Source organism: Citrus clementina, unplaced genomic scaffold, assembly GCF_000493195.1.
Source record: "Citrus clementina cultivar Clemenules unplaced genomic scaffold, Citrus_clementina_v1.0 scaffold_4, whole genome shotgun sequence".
Lineage (NCBI taxonomy): Eukaryota > Viridiplantae > Streptophyta > Magnoliopsida > Sapindales > Rutaceae > Citrus > Citrus x clementina.
Window position 1 is genome coordinate 18,963,536 of NW_006262274.1, and position 12,964 is coordinate 18,976,499.

The 12,964-nt window shown below is 36.2% G+C and overlaps 2 protein-coding genes across 2 annotated transcripts; both read right to left on the reverse strand.

Moving 5' to 3' along the window:
• Positions 1-1,029: 1,029 nt before the first annotated feature.
• LOC18043826 (putative pentatricopeptide repeat-containing protein At5g08310, mitochondrial) lies at positions 1,030-4,775 on the reverse strand. Its single transcript, XM_006437549.2, has 2 exons — positions 2,046-4,775; positions 1,030-1,071 (listed from the first exon to the last, which is right to left on the reverse strand). The coding sequence occupies exon 1, from the start codon at positions 4,726-4,728 to the stop codon at positions 2,191-2,193; it is 2,538 nt and encodes an 845-aa protein (XP_006437612.1). The 5' UTR covers positions 4,729-4,775; the 3' UTR covers positions 1,030-1,071; positions 2,046-2,190.
• A 1,327-nt stretch (positions 4,776-6,102) lies between these two features.
• Positions 6,103-7,812, reverse strand: LOC18043827 (aldehyde oxidase GLOX1). Its single transcript, XM_006437550.2, has one exon. It carries the CDS (start codon positions 7,810-7,812, stop codon positions 6,103-6,105), a length of 1,710 nt encoding a protein of 569 aa, XP_006437613.2.
• Between the last annotated feature and the right edge of the window lie 5,152 nt (positions 7,813-12,964).

The following is a 12,964-nucleotide window of genomic DNA, read 5'->3' on the forward strand; positions in this document are numbered from 1 at the left end:
AGTTGATAAAAAAAATTGTACATCATTACTTAGGACAAGCCTGCGTTACGTTGCAGACTCTGTATGTAACAGCTCAGTGCAAACGCCTTGTATCAGCTGAGTTCCAACAGCTTTTCCTCTCTCCTGCAACACGTGGATGCTCCCCATTTGCTATGTTACATACAGACTCTGTAACATAGCAAGCTCCCATTACCTACCATGTTAGGCTTTTAAAACAGGCTGCAGGGCTTTGATTTCGTCACCATAGTGTTAGTGTGCTCCCCAAGTAATATAATAACGACAAAAATGAAAAGATGCCAATAGCAGCAGTAGTGATTTTCACTTCACTTGGGACCAAATTGCCGACTCCATGAGATGAGACTATAAATGGAGCCTTCTTGCATCATTGATGACTACTGAGCCTAAAATGCCAACAACAATTGCTAATCGTCGGATACATGACAAAAATGACAAAAGTAAGGATTTGCATAATAGACCTGCTCTGCTACACTACTACTATGTATATCACGTAACATGTATACAGGTAATATTACAGCTACCAAGCACAATTCAACTGCTTTACTGGTCTTGCACGTCACCTTATTCTTTCAATTCAACACTACGCCCGATTTATACTAAGGAAATGTCGTGCTTCAAGGCTTTGTTTACCGGTGTAAACATAGTCAGGACTAACTAGCAAGCTGGGAATGATTGATATCTTCGAACCAGCTTGAGGGGGAGTGTGGAAAAGTCACATGTTTTCTATCCTATTTTTAAGGAAAAAAGATAGGGATAGAAAAGAAAAAAGATAGGGATAGAATTTCAGTTTTTTGATAGAGTTTGTTTCCTACTTTCTTGGTCTGCAGTTAGTTGTTTACTTTCCTACTCTTGCACGTTATGTAGTTTAGAATCTATATATGTATTATGTAATCCTATTGTAAAAAAAGAAGAAAATGAGATACATATTTCTTCAATAATTTTCTCATGGTATCAGAGCCGCTCTTTGATTCTTGGGTTTAGTTTTCAATTCTATTTGAATACCAATCAGCTTGGCAACAGGAAAACCTTCTCGAAGGAGATAACTGTCCTTAGCTGAAAGCGACATATGTTAGTAAAAATGGAGTACTTCTTCCTTAAAAAGACTTATATGTACATGTAAATTCAATTAAGCAAATAATTGAAACAAGAATAAAATTGTAAAAGATAGCTGTAATTAACTCAGTTTCCAGTCTACAGTAAAATTGATTAAAGTTGATCCAAAATCTAAATGTAAAAACCAGGTAAGAGACTGAGTGGCCTGCAAGGAGTTTGCACTCTTCAAAACGTGGTCTACTGTATATTACCATGCCAATAACATAAGCCTCTATGGGCTTTTGACTCCCTCTCTATAATAATTTCTTGGTGGATACGAAATGGGAATATAACTTATGCAAGAAATAGGACATCACACGCTATACATGGTTATTGGAAATCAATTCTAGAGTATGAAAAGATAGATGTAAGGGGTTATAAAAGATGTACTCTACTAAAAGCGGCACAAGGGATGAAAATTGCTCAGGATAGCAATCAGCCAATGGCTAGACACAGAGAGTTTCAGATTCCTAGTTGAATGTAACAAAAGAGATTATTTTTACTTGGCAATTTTTAGGTATTTTATTTGGCAATCAACTCTATGCTATCATACTACTCTCCTTAACCACTCCATGTCACCAAGTTCTACTTCCTTCAGAAATACAACAGCTGCTGGTATCATAAGTAACAGTCTGTAAAGTTGCAATTTTTAGAGATTGATACTCTCCAAATACATTATCTTTAGTTTTTCTTCTTGAGCCTATAAATTTTCTACATATCACAGGAAAAAGAATATTGAATTAGTTTTAAAATTATTCCTAATTATATTTCCACCCACCAAAGAAACTGATACTCCAATCAGATTACCTCCAACTAATTAACCAATTGACTTGTAAAGCTTACTAGACTATATGATTTAGTGTGCTCTGTAACAGTTTCACAAAGATTAATTTGGATACAAGTAAATGTATCAAAGGAAGTCCTAAGGAATGTACCTCAGATGATGCTGCTAGGTGCAGTTTATGCCAATGGCAACAACTAATGGTTTCTCTACTTTGGAAAATAATACATCATCCCAACTCAGCAGGATAGCTTCTTCAATTCAGGCTTTCTTTAAGCTTAAATCATCATTCTTAATCATTATTCTGATGATATAGTGGGTCGACTTCTACCTTCGTTTCCACCGTCAGATAGACTAATGGTTGGAATGCTGCCCTCTTTAATAAGAATTTTAACAGGTCGAGCAGTTCGAGTGTCTTCCGACAATTTCAATATTGCATCTCTGACTACCAAATAGTTCTTATCAAGCGGATCTGGAAAATTTCCTTCGTCAACCATCTCTTTCAATACCTCAAAAGCCAAAGGAGGATTTAGTTCAGAAAGAAAAGCACTTATTAATGCTACAAAAACAAACATGTCAGGTTTCATTCCCTTCTCTTTCATCATACGGAAATGAACTAGAGCTGCCCCAGGCCTATCACACTTGCAAAGACCAGTAATAAGAGCCATGAAAGTAATCCTGTTGGGTGCACATCCTTTTTCCTCCATTTCATTCCAAAGCATGATAGCATCATCAGGTCTTCCAGCAATACATAGACCGTCTATTAAAGTAGTGTAGGTAATCACATCGGGGGAGCCGCTTTCTTTTTCTAACATCCGGGAAAGACAAAGCATGGCCTGATCAATATTGCCACTTTTGCACCATCCATTGATAAGCAAGTTGTAGGTCGCAACAGAGGGAATAAGGCCCTTTGTGATCATCTCATTGAAAAGATCCTCAGCTTCTGCAACCCTTTGGGCCTTACATAGCCCGCTAATTATTATATTGTAAGCTACTACATCAGGGCAACACCCATGAGCACATATATCACGGAATAGCTCCAAGGCTAAATCGACTCTTTTAATATCAATTAGGCCACCTATAGCTGCCGAATAGCAAACTATATCAGGGAGGAAACCTTCTTGAACCATGTCAGTAAGAAATCTGAAAGCTTCCATCGCTTTCCCATGTTTGCATAGCTCTTTGATAAGCAAGGTATTATGTTTCACCCATGGTTCATGTCCTTGAACACGCATCTTCCTCACAAGATTAAGGGCTCCTACAACATCTTGTCTTCTACACAGACAACAAAACATGGAGTTGAGAGTAAAATGGGTCGGCTTAAAACCTGACTCCTCCATTTCTCTCAAAAGCTCGTAACTTTCTTCCAGCCTATTTGAATTGCATAGCCCATCAATTAAATTGTTGTAAAGGAAAACATTTTGCATACAGCCAATTTGAGTCATTTCTCTGAAGAGGCTTAGGGCCAGATCCAGCTTTCCATCCTTCAGTAAAGTATTAATTACAATATCAAAAGAAGAGGTGTTTGGGGAAACTGTTCCCTTAAAGATCATGAGCATTTCCACCCCAACATCAGCAATAGGTTCGCCCTTGATCATGGCCTGAAGCAGATTATAAGCCTGATCTATTGAACCATTGCTGACAAGAATCCTCATGATAGAATTACAAAGGAGAGTCATAGTATTGACATCCCTGTCCTCCCAGATTTCTTTAACTAACAGGGTCAGTTCTCCTTCATCAGAACAAGAAGTTATAAGCTTTGAAAGTATCTCAAAATCAGGTGTAATACTAGATCCCTTCATTTCCGAGTACAATTGCAATGCCATTTCAAGTTGTTTATTCTTACAGAGCCCTCCAATTATCACATCATACATAGCAGCATCAGAAGCAAAACCTGATTTCTTCATTTTATCAAACAGCTGCAAGGCCTTATCTACTCTAGACTTCTTCACAAACCCATGAATCAACACGCAGAATGTCTTCTCATTCAATCTAATATTGCAATCATCCATTCTTTCAATCAACTCACATGCCTTATTCACCTCACCCCACTTACTAAAAGCAACCAACAAGATAGAAAATACATGTTCATCAACCCACCCGTGATCAATAATCTCATTGAAAACACTCAAAGCTTTATCAAACTGGCCAGAATTGCAATAAACCTGCAATAGGGGCGTCAGCGTGTACTTATCATAACCCCACCCGCAATCTTGCATTTCTTTCAATCTCATCTCAACTAAGTCAACTGAACAAGACTTACACACAGCCTCTAACAGACAATTATAGCTATAATTATTCGGAACGCAAAGACCTTCTCTTTTAACTTGATCAAACAACATGTTAGCTTCTTCAACCAACCCTACACTACCCAAACACCTAATCAAAAACCCCAAAGCCCCGGGGGACATAAAACACCGGGATTTCACGACATCCTGAGCCAAAACTCTGAGTGGGGGAATCCGTCGAGCACGTGATAGGATCGACGCCATGGCATTGTAAGTATATATATTGTGTTTATACCCACGTTGGACTGAGGCCCAGGCAAAGAAAAAGTTTGCTAATTTCCAGCTCCTAAACTTATTCAACACATTTTCAACAACTTTATTGGTGAGCTTTGGTGAGAGATCGATCAATTCTGGGTTATTTGGAGAGAAGGGTTTCTTGGCGAAGATAGAAATGATTTTGTCAGTGATTTCAAAGGCATCTGAGGGAAGAGTATTGTTGTTTTGCGAATTTGAGCAAATGGGTCTTTCAAATTTTGTGCCGAAACAAAGCTCTTTGATCAAGTTGTAAAAGTTTCTAGGGGCAGGTACTTCAAATTTTGACAGAGCCATTGGAGCAAAAGATTTTGCAACCCGCTTAACTTCCAACGTTTACAACGTTACAGGAGACTACGGGGCAGACAAAAATAAAAGTGTAATTTTTAAAAACCTCCGTGAGTTTTGGGTTTGTTGCAAGTAGATGGTGAGAATCTATTTATTTATAAAAGATCATCTACTATCAGTTAATTTTAACATTGACCGTTAGTTAACTGTGCAAAGATAATATTACCCTTAACAATAGTTTGTAGACTGACATAATTAAAAAAAAAAACTAAAATTGTTGGCGCGAAAAGAACAAACTCTATTTTTTAACAATTTTATCCTTGTCAATTCCAAAGATTTACAATATTATAGGTAAAGATTATGACTATTTCATTTTCAAGTTTTTAATTTTATATTTCTTGTAGGAACTTTAAAGAAATATCAATAATTTAAAGAGGATTTTTCAAGTTTTTAATTTTATTTTTTTTGTAGGAACTTTAAGAAAATATTAATAATTTAAAGAGGGTAAAATAGCCAATAATTTTGGTTTTTTTTATAGTTATTTCCGTCTACAAACTATTATTAAGGGTAATATTGTCTTTGCACAGTCAACTAACGGTCAATGTTAAAATTAACTGACGGTATGAGGTTTTTTTTATAAATAAATCAATTCTCGCCATCTACTTGCAACAAGCCCAAACCTCAGGGGAGGTTTTTAAAAATTACCCAAAATAAAATATTAGTTTGATTATTTTACTTTTTATTTCCTTTAACAAACAATTATGAATTTGTGATGATAATCTATTAATCTCACCCATAAAGTTGTTCTTTTTTTAAAAAAGAAAAAAACTCTTAAGCTTTTTAAATTTTTTTTTTGACAGGTTTGGTGATCCCATAATAAATCTACAAATTTTTTAATTTTTAAATTTTGTAAAGCTATATAAATGAAAATTTTCTACACAATTTTCACCACACCAGTGAAAGTAGTTCTGCCTCCATAGAAGCATTTGCTTGTTTTTCTGTTCACTAATTAACAATAGTTAATTGATGAATATTGGAATAATTTTTAAGAATAAAATTTTTGAAATGTATAGTATCAATATTCTCATTTGTGCTAGTGTCATATAATTGAGATTAATTATTTTAATTTTTAATCTAATCACCCATCCAAATTGTACTTATAAGAAATTTAAATCAGCAAGTAATTTATCCAAAGAAAAAAAGAAGAAATAAATAGATATAAATTTTATATTGTTGATCATAAAGTGGATATTAATCAAAAAAAAAATTCTTTAATTAGTAAAAGTAAAAGAGATAATCTATTCATATGCACCCAATAACCCCCGAAATAACGTAAAATGAAAAGCAGAAGGCAGCTTTAATCAGCATGCTTAGCTGCTTGATCTACTTAACTTGAAACCACATAGAAGGGCTAGGGATTCCCTTAAGAACGACAGAAAGCATATAGTAGCCAGGAGGAGCAATATTTCCTGACGGTGGCATCGCAACAACAACTTCATGTACTCCAGGGTACACATCGTCCTTGATCTCGATAATAGCCAATTCAATAAGCCTCTGGTTCATGGAAATAGAATGTGTGACGAACGGTGGTGCAATCATTGTCACCATCAAATCAAATTCGTTCAGCATCTCAGCTGACTTAACCTTAATTCCCACCCACTTGCCGTAGGGGGCAGCCTTTTCGGTTTCGTCGACCAAGATCATTGGTCTTCTGTCAGCCAATTCGGGAGCCAAGTAAGGAGGGCTGAATTTCTCAAGACGGAGCTCCGTTGGGAATTTCGCCCATTCTTGGTACCCGTCGTTGTCGTTGCTGCCACCGACGAACACTCTTCCGTCAGGTAGCAAATTGGCTACCGAATGGTACATTCTTGGAATGTCAGACGGGGCCAACTCTGTAAACCTGGAGCCCGGTGGTTTGCTGGGCTTGTACAACAAGGGTTTGAAGCAAGGCTTGTCCGCATCCTTCCATCCTGCTGATCCAAGCTCAGCGCCGTTGATGAGCAGCACATCACCAGTCGGGAGCAACACTCCGTCTGACATAACCCTCGGTGTCGGCATCTTCTCCGTCGTCCAAACTGGATCTGGGCTTGTTACCGCCATTCTGGCACAGTCATCCAACGCGGGTACGAGTCTTTTCTCCACCTCTCCGAAGTAGAAAGCCTCGGGCACTGACCCACCACATATCAGCACTTCCGCGTCGACTCTAGCGTAATAGTCTCGGTAAAGCTTCAGCGGGAGGAGAACGGAAGTTGAGGTGGAAGGATAGTTACGTGCTCCACCAGGGAGCGGTGGGTACTCGCGGAGGACATAATTAGCCCTCGGATCAAGCAAGATAGAACGGTTGTTGGCGAAGATGTAAAGGTTACCGTCCGGGACAAGGTAGACAAAAGGGTACAAATTGTTCTCAAGTCTGAAGTCGTCTTGGCCTGGTCGCCTGTACAAGTCATAAGTGTCTCTAAGAAACTGAAAGGGGATGGAATATGCGTTTTCTGTTCTTTCTGCTGGGATATATTCGTAGCTGAAGGAATCACGACCACCAAAGATAAGGAAGTTACCGTCAGCTAACAAAACCTGAGTTGCATACCATCTGCCATCTTTAAGTGCTGTTGGATATTCAGTCCAGTCGCACGTGGGGCAACCCCAGAGGTACCTTGTTGTTCTTGATCCTCCGAGGAAACCTCCAGTGCTAATCAAGTTTCCATTAACATCCAGACCTCCCGAAGAGCACCAAGTGTCGGTGATCACCTTAAGCGGTGTAACTTGCAACGTGTTAACGTTATAAAATACGGAATGGCACCAACAGTCAATATTGGTGACATTGGTGGCTTTATTTTGGTGCATAGGACAAGGCCTTTTGTAATCAGGCAATGGAAGCCTTGATATTTGCCAAACCGTGGCATCGAATATTACCATCTCGTCAACATTCGGAAGCAAGACTGAGTGCATAGCTGAAATCCCCGGATTGTTAGGCAACAACTCCCATTTGCCGAGGAAGTACGGTGCCGGGTCATCGTTAGCAGCAGCCGATGCTTGATGCCCTGAAACTAACAGGAGAACTGCTAGAATGAAGACGAGTTTACTGGTAGCTGCCATTGCTATAATTAACAATGGCAGATTAGGAATAGAAAGGCTCATGTTCTTGAACCACCAATTTCACATATTTATACCGCGACTTGCTACCATTTTTAGTCAATCGGCACGGACACTAACGAATTAACAAAACCAACTTTTAAACACCTAACAATAGGTATGGTTACATAATTATTAGTTGAAACTTGAAAGAGTCATATCTCTAATTTTTATTTTTTTAATCATAGATTTCTTTCTTTTATTTAACAAATGAAAATTGCATCCACACACACACATATATATTGAGAAGATATTGGGAAAAGAAAAATTGTGTTATTAAATATTTCAATTTCTTATTTATATTCAGGAATAGTTGATGAGAAAAAAACACATTGATAAAATAGATTTGAATAACCAAACTAAAGTGCGTCACTAAAAGCTTTATACAAGTTTTCTTTTTATCGAAAATTCATAAATGTTAGTTACAATTATTTAATCAAAATCATCAAAACCCTAATAAAAAAAGAACTTGTAGAATGTTAGGTGTTAAAAATTATATTTGGGTTCTGCTCACCGATAACTTTAAAAAAATATAAAAAGAGTGGGTTCTGTTCACCCTTGCAAGAACTAATTTTCTTCATTCCTTTGGTCTCTACAAGCATGAATTCTAAGAATTACAATGGAAGCAACTGACTGCTGTGATCAGCTTACCATGAAGAAATGTGCAACTGACACACTGATATATTAGCTTGCAGATAAACCTGAATTGTTCAATTTTGCTTGCCACCACATTATGTAATTTAATTTGCAGCATGGTACTCATTTTGTTTCACTTTTGTAACTTATTCTTTATTGTGCGATAGGATTTTGTTACAATTGCATTCACTAACATGATTATAGGTTAAGAAGATATTTGGAAAGAATTTTTTTTTTTTGTTTTTTAAACAATTCAATTTCTTGTTTATATTTAGGAATATTTGATGAGAAAAAAACACATTGATAAAATGGATTTCAATAATCAATTAAAGTGCATTGTAAAAGCTTTGCACAAGTTTTCTTTTTAACTTGTGGAAAATTTATGAACATACTAGCTACAATTATTTAATCAAAATCATCAATCCCTATAATTCTAAGAAAATCATGAAGAACTTGCAGAATATTAAGAGTTAAAAATTATACTTCGGGTTTGTTTACTTTTAAAAAATATAGAAAATAGAGATAGAAAGAGAGTTTTTTCTATTGTGTTCTATACTTTTATGTATAAACTAAGTTAACTTCCATAAACATAATGTTGATTGATGACATTCGCTCTGCCGAAACTTAATTAGATATGAAAAAGATGACTAATCCAAGTTTGATAACCAGATGAAACAACTATTTACCTCTTCACTCTACTTAACGTCACTTGTTGAAAACAGAGGAGGACTAAATTGTTCAAAACTAAAATTATTTGGTTAAAAAAGAAATTTTATTAAACTAAAGGACATTATTGATATTTACAAGAGAAACACTATAACACTCCCGGCTCATTCTTCTTTCTCTCTTCTAATTCTTCACTCCTCACTTGATCCCTACAACAAAGTGCTTAGGATTATTTATAATAACTTAACAGATACAAAACACATAAATATTAAATTAAAAAAAATTTGATAGCCACATTTTACAAAATATCTCTAAATATTCAAAAGATTTCTAGAATTAGATATTTTTATCGCTACTAGATATTTTTAGATAAAAAAATATCTCTCAATCTCTACACAATTCTTGAATCTTCCATGGATTAAGCTTTGATCTTGGGCTTGGACTAACATGAAATTGGTGTTGGATTTTTAACTAGGGGTGGGCATCGGATCGGATTCGGATAGATCCGATCCGATCCGATCTTATTTTAATTAATTTGGATCGGGTTCGGATTTGAAGTCAAATCCAATAGGATGAAATTTGTGCAATCTGATAAGATTTTATTCGAATCGGATTGGATTCGGGTTGATCAAAACCATCCGATCGGATCTACACTGTTGAAAAAAAGGGGCTGAAAATTAAAAAATCCAAAACATAATTCTAAACCTAATTCGTAACCACTAAGTCACTAACCAATTCAACACTCACATTCTCACAAAAACAACTCAAACAAGCAAAGTAGCAAACAACCCATTACCCAACGAAAACGAACGAAACCCATTAACCCACCACTGACCCGCGAGTCAACCACCACACCACAATCGAATATGTCTTCATCACATCCAGCAGAATCCGAGCGAAATCAAGGCGAACGAAACCCAGCTACCGCCGAGGCAAATAGACCGAATCCAATCGCCGAGCCACCTCTTGATTGCCACCAGCTGAATCCGAACCCGAATCCGAAACCCAACCGCGTCTTGAACTCTTCATCTTGTCCAGCCGGCCAGTTGCACACTGGACGCCGATAATCCACTAGTCCCGAGCAGCTGACAACAACTTCTTCACGGTAATCAATTAATCCCGACGCATGACAACTTCCCATGGTTTGTGTTTGAAACTTTGAATTTTGTACTTGGCTTAGTTGTGTATATGAGTTGTTTGTAAATAGGAGTATATCAGCTTGTTTTCATTTCTTTTTTTTAAATGGTTATTTACTTTTCATTAATTATAGATTTCATCAATTTTTTCTGAGAATTGTCAAAAGGTTCAAAATCTGAATTAATCTGAATCCGAATTATAATCTAAAATCTAAAATCATCAGATCCGATCCAAATTCAAAGTTATCTGAAATATTTATCCAATCCGAATCCGATTTGAATGAATTCGAATTGGATTGAAAGTCGGATTGAAATCGAATAGGATTTAAAGTCGGATAGATTTTTTTCTAATTCGAATTATTCGAAATTCGATTGGATTCATCAGAATCCGATCCGAAACCGAAATTACCCACCCCTACTTTTAACATTCTCCCTAAACACCAACTTTCATCATTCGATCCATATTAAGTTGTTGGCAGAACTCTTCAAATTTTTTTTGTAAACAAATCCGTAACTTGATCATTCGTCTTGATGTATCACATTTCAACTTCATTTTGTAAGACTTTTTACCTAATGAAATGATAATGGATCTCCACATGCTTGGTTCTTGCATGGAAAACTGAAATTTCTGTCAAGCTGATCACTAATTGATTATCATACTACAATGGTATTACATAATCTATTGGTTGGTGTAAATCCTTCATCAACTGCAACAACCAAGTACTTTTTTGGGCCGCCATCGCTGCTGCTCTATACTCCGCTTCTATGGTTGATAATGATACAATTGATTGTCTCTTATTATACCAAGGAATTACTCCAAACCCAATTATGAAAATGTACCCAATAGTTGATCTTCTTGTATCATGATCTTTGGTAAAGTTAGCGTCACAATAGCTAGTCAGCTTGCAACTTTCGTCTTTCTTATACAATAGATTGTAGTCGATTATACTTTTCACAGGTCTTAGTATTCGTCGAACCACTTCCAAGTGAGGCTTCTATGGATTTTGTAGGTACTGACTTATTACATCCACTGTATATGAAATGTCTAGTCGAGTCAACTTTAAGTAGATTAAACTTGCTACCAATTATTGATATATCATTTCATCTTGTAAATCTTTACCTTCATGTGCGCACAATTTTACATTGACTTCAATTTGAGTTGAGATTATCTTGCATTCCAACATTCCAAGCTTCTTCAACAAGTCTTTGGTATATTTCTATTGGCAAAGAAATATCCTCCTTTTCTGTTCTATCAACCTCCAAACTAAAGAAGTGCTTAAGCTGACAAAGCTCTTTCATTTGAATGCAAATTGATAAGTTTTCTCTCGTTCGGTGAATCTCTTCTTCATCATCACTAGTAAGAATCAAATCATCCATGTATACTAGTATAATTGCTAACTTCCTTTACTAGTTTTGAGAAATAAACTAGAATCTGCATGTGCTTCCGACTAACCACTCTGAGGTAGAAATTCAACAATCTTACTATATTATACCCTTGGTGCCTGCTTTAAATCATAAAACGCCTTTCTCAGTTTGCATATATACTCCAGATGAGTTTTATTCTCAAATCCTCTCAGTTGATTCATGCAGATCTCTTGATCTAATTCTCTGTGCAAGAATGTATTTTTTACATCTATCTGCCATAATTTTCATTCTTTACTATCTGCAAGTGCAAGTAGAACTCTAACTGTTATGAGCTTTGCCATTGAACTAAATGTTTCATTATAGTCTAGACTGTATTATAATGAGAATCCTCAAGCTACCAATCGAGCCTTGTATCTTTTCAACTGAACCATCTGGGCACTTCTTAATCTGGCACACCCATTTGCAAGATATTAGTTTTGTATCTTTTGGCTTTGGGACTAGATCTCAAGTCTGATTATTCTTTAATGCAACAATTTCTTCCTTTATCGCCTTCTTCGAATGAGAATCCTCTGCTACTTCTTTAAATGTCTCAGGTTCTTTTATATTTTTTTTCTGCAATTATTATATTAGCATACTTGAGATTTGGCTTTGTCACTCTTTTGGATCTTCTAAATTGAGTTTCGGGAGTTATTGGTTCTAGTTCACTTAGTTCTTCGTCTTCAATAGAACTCTAGTGAACATTTGTTTTCAAAGGACTTTGCACTTTATCAATCTTGGTATCATCTTCCTTTGGTTCATCAGAATCTTTAGATTCTTCTTGGCTCAATCAAATTTCAGTAATTCGTTCATTCATTTGATCTTTAATTTCTTTTGACTTTGGTTACTCTTCTTTTTCTGAAGACCATCATGAAGATACTTCGTCAAACACCACGTTTTGTGTTATATAGCATCATTCACTGGTAGGATCACAACACCTCCATTCTTTTTTCTAGGTGTCATACTCGACAAAGATATAAAGAATTGCCTTCTTGTCAAATTTACTTCATAAGTGGCTTAGCACATACAACTGAGTACATGAAATTGGCTGACTATAGGCTTCATGTTCTACAACTTCTCATAAGGTGATATGAACCTAGTTTCAATTGAGGAAGTCTGTTGATTACATGAGATGCCGTCTTCATAGCTTTAGCCTAAAACCTCCCTAGTACATTCTTTGTATTTATCATACTTCAACAGATCTCCATTAGATGCTGGTTCGTTCATTCTGCTATGTTGTTTTATCGTGGTGTATTGACACAAATAAACTGATGGTG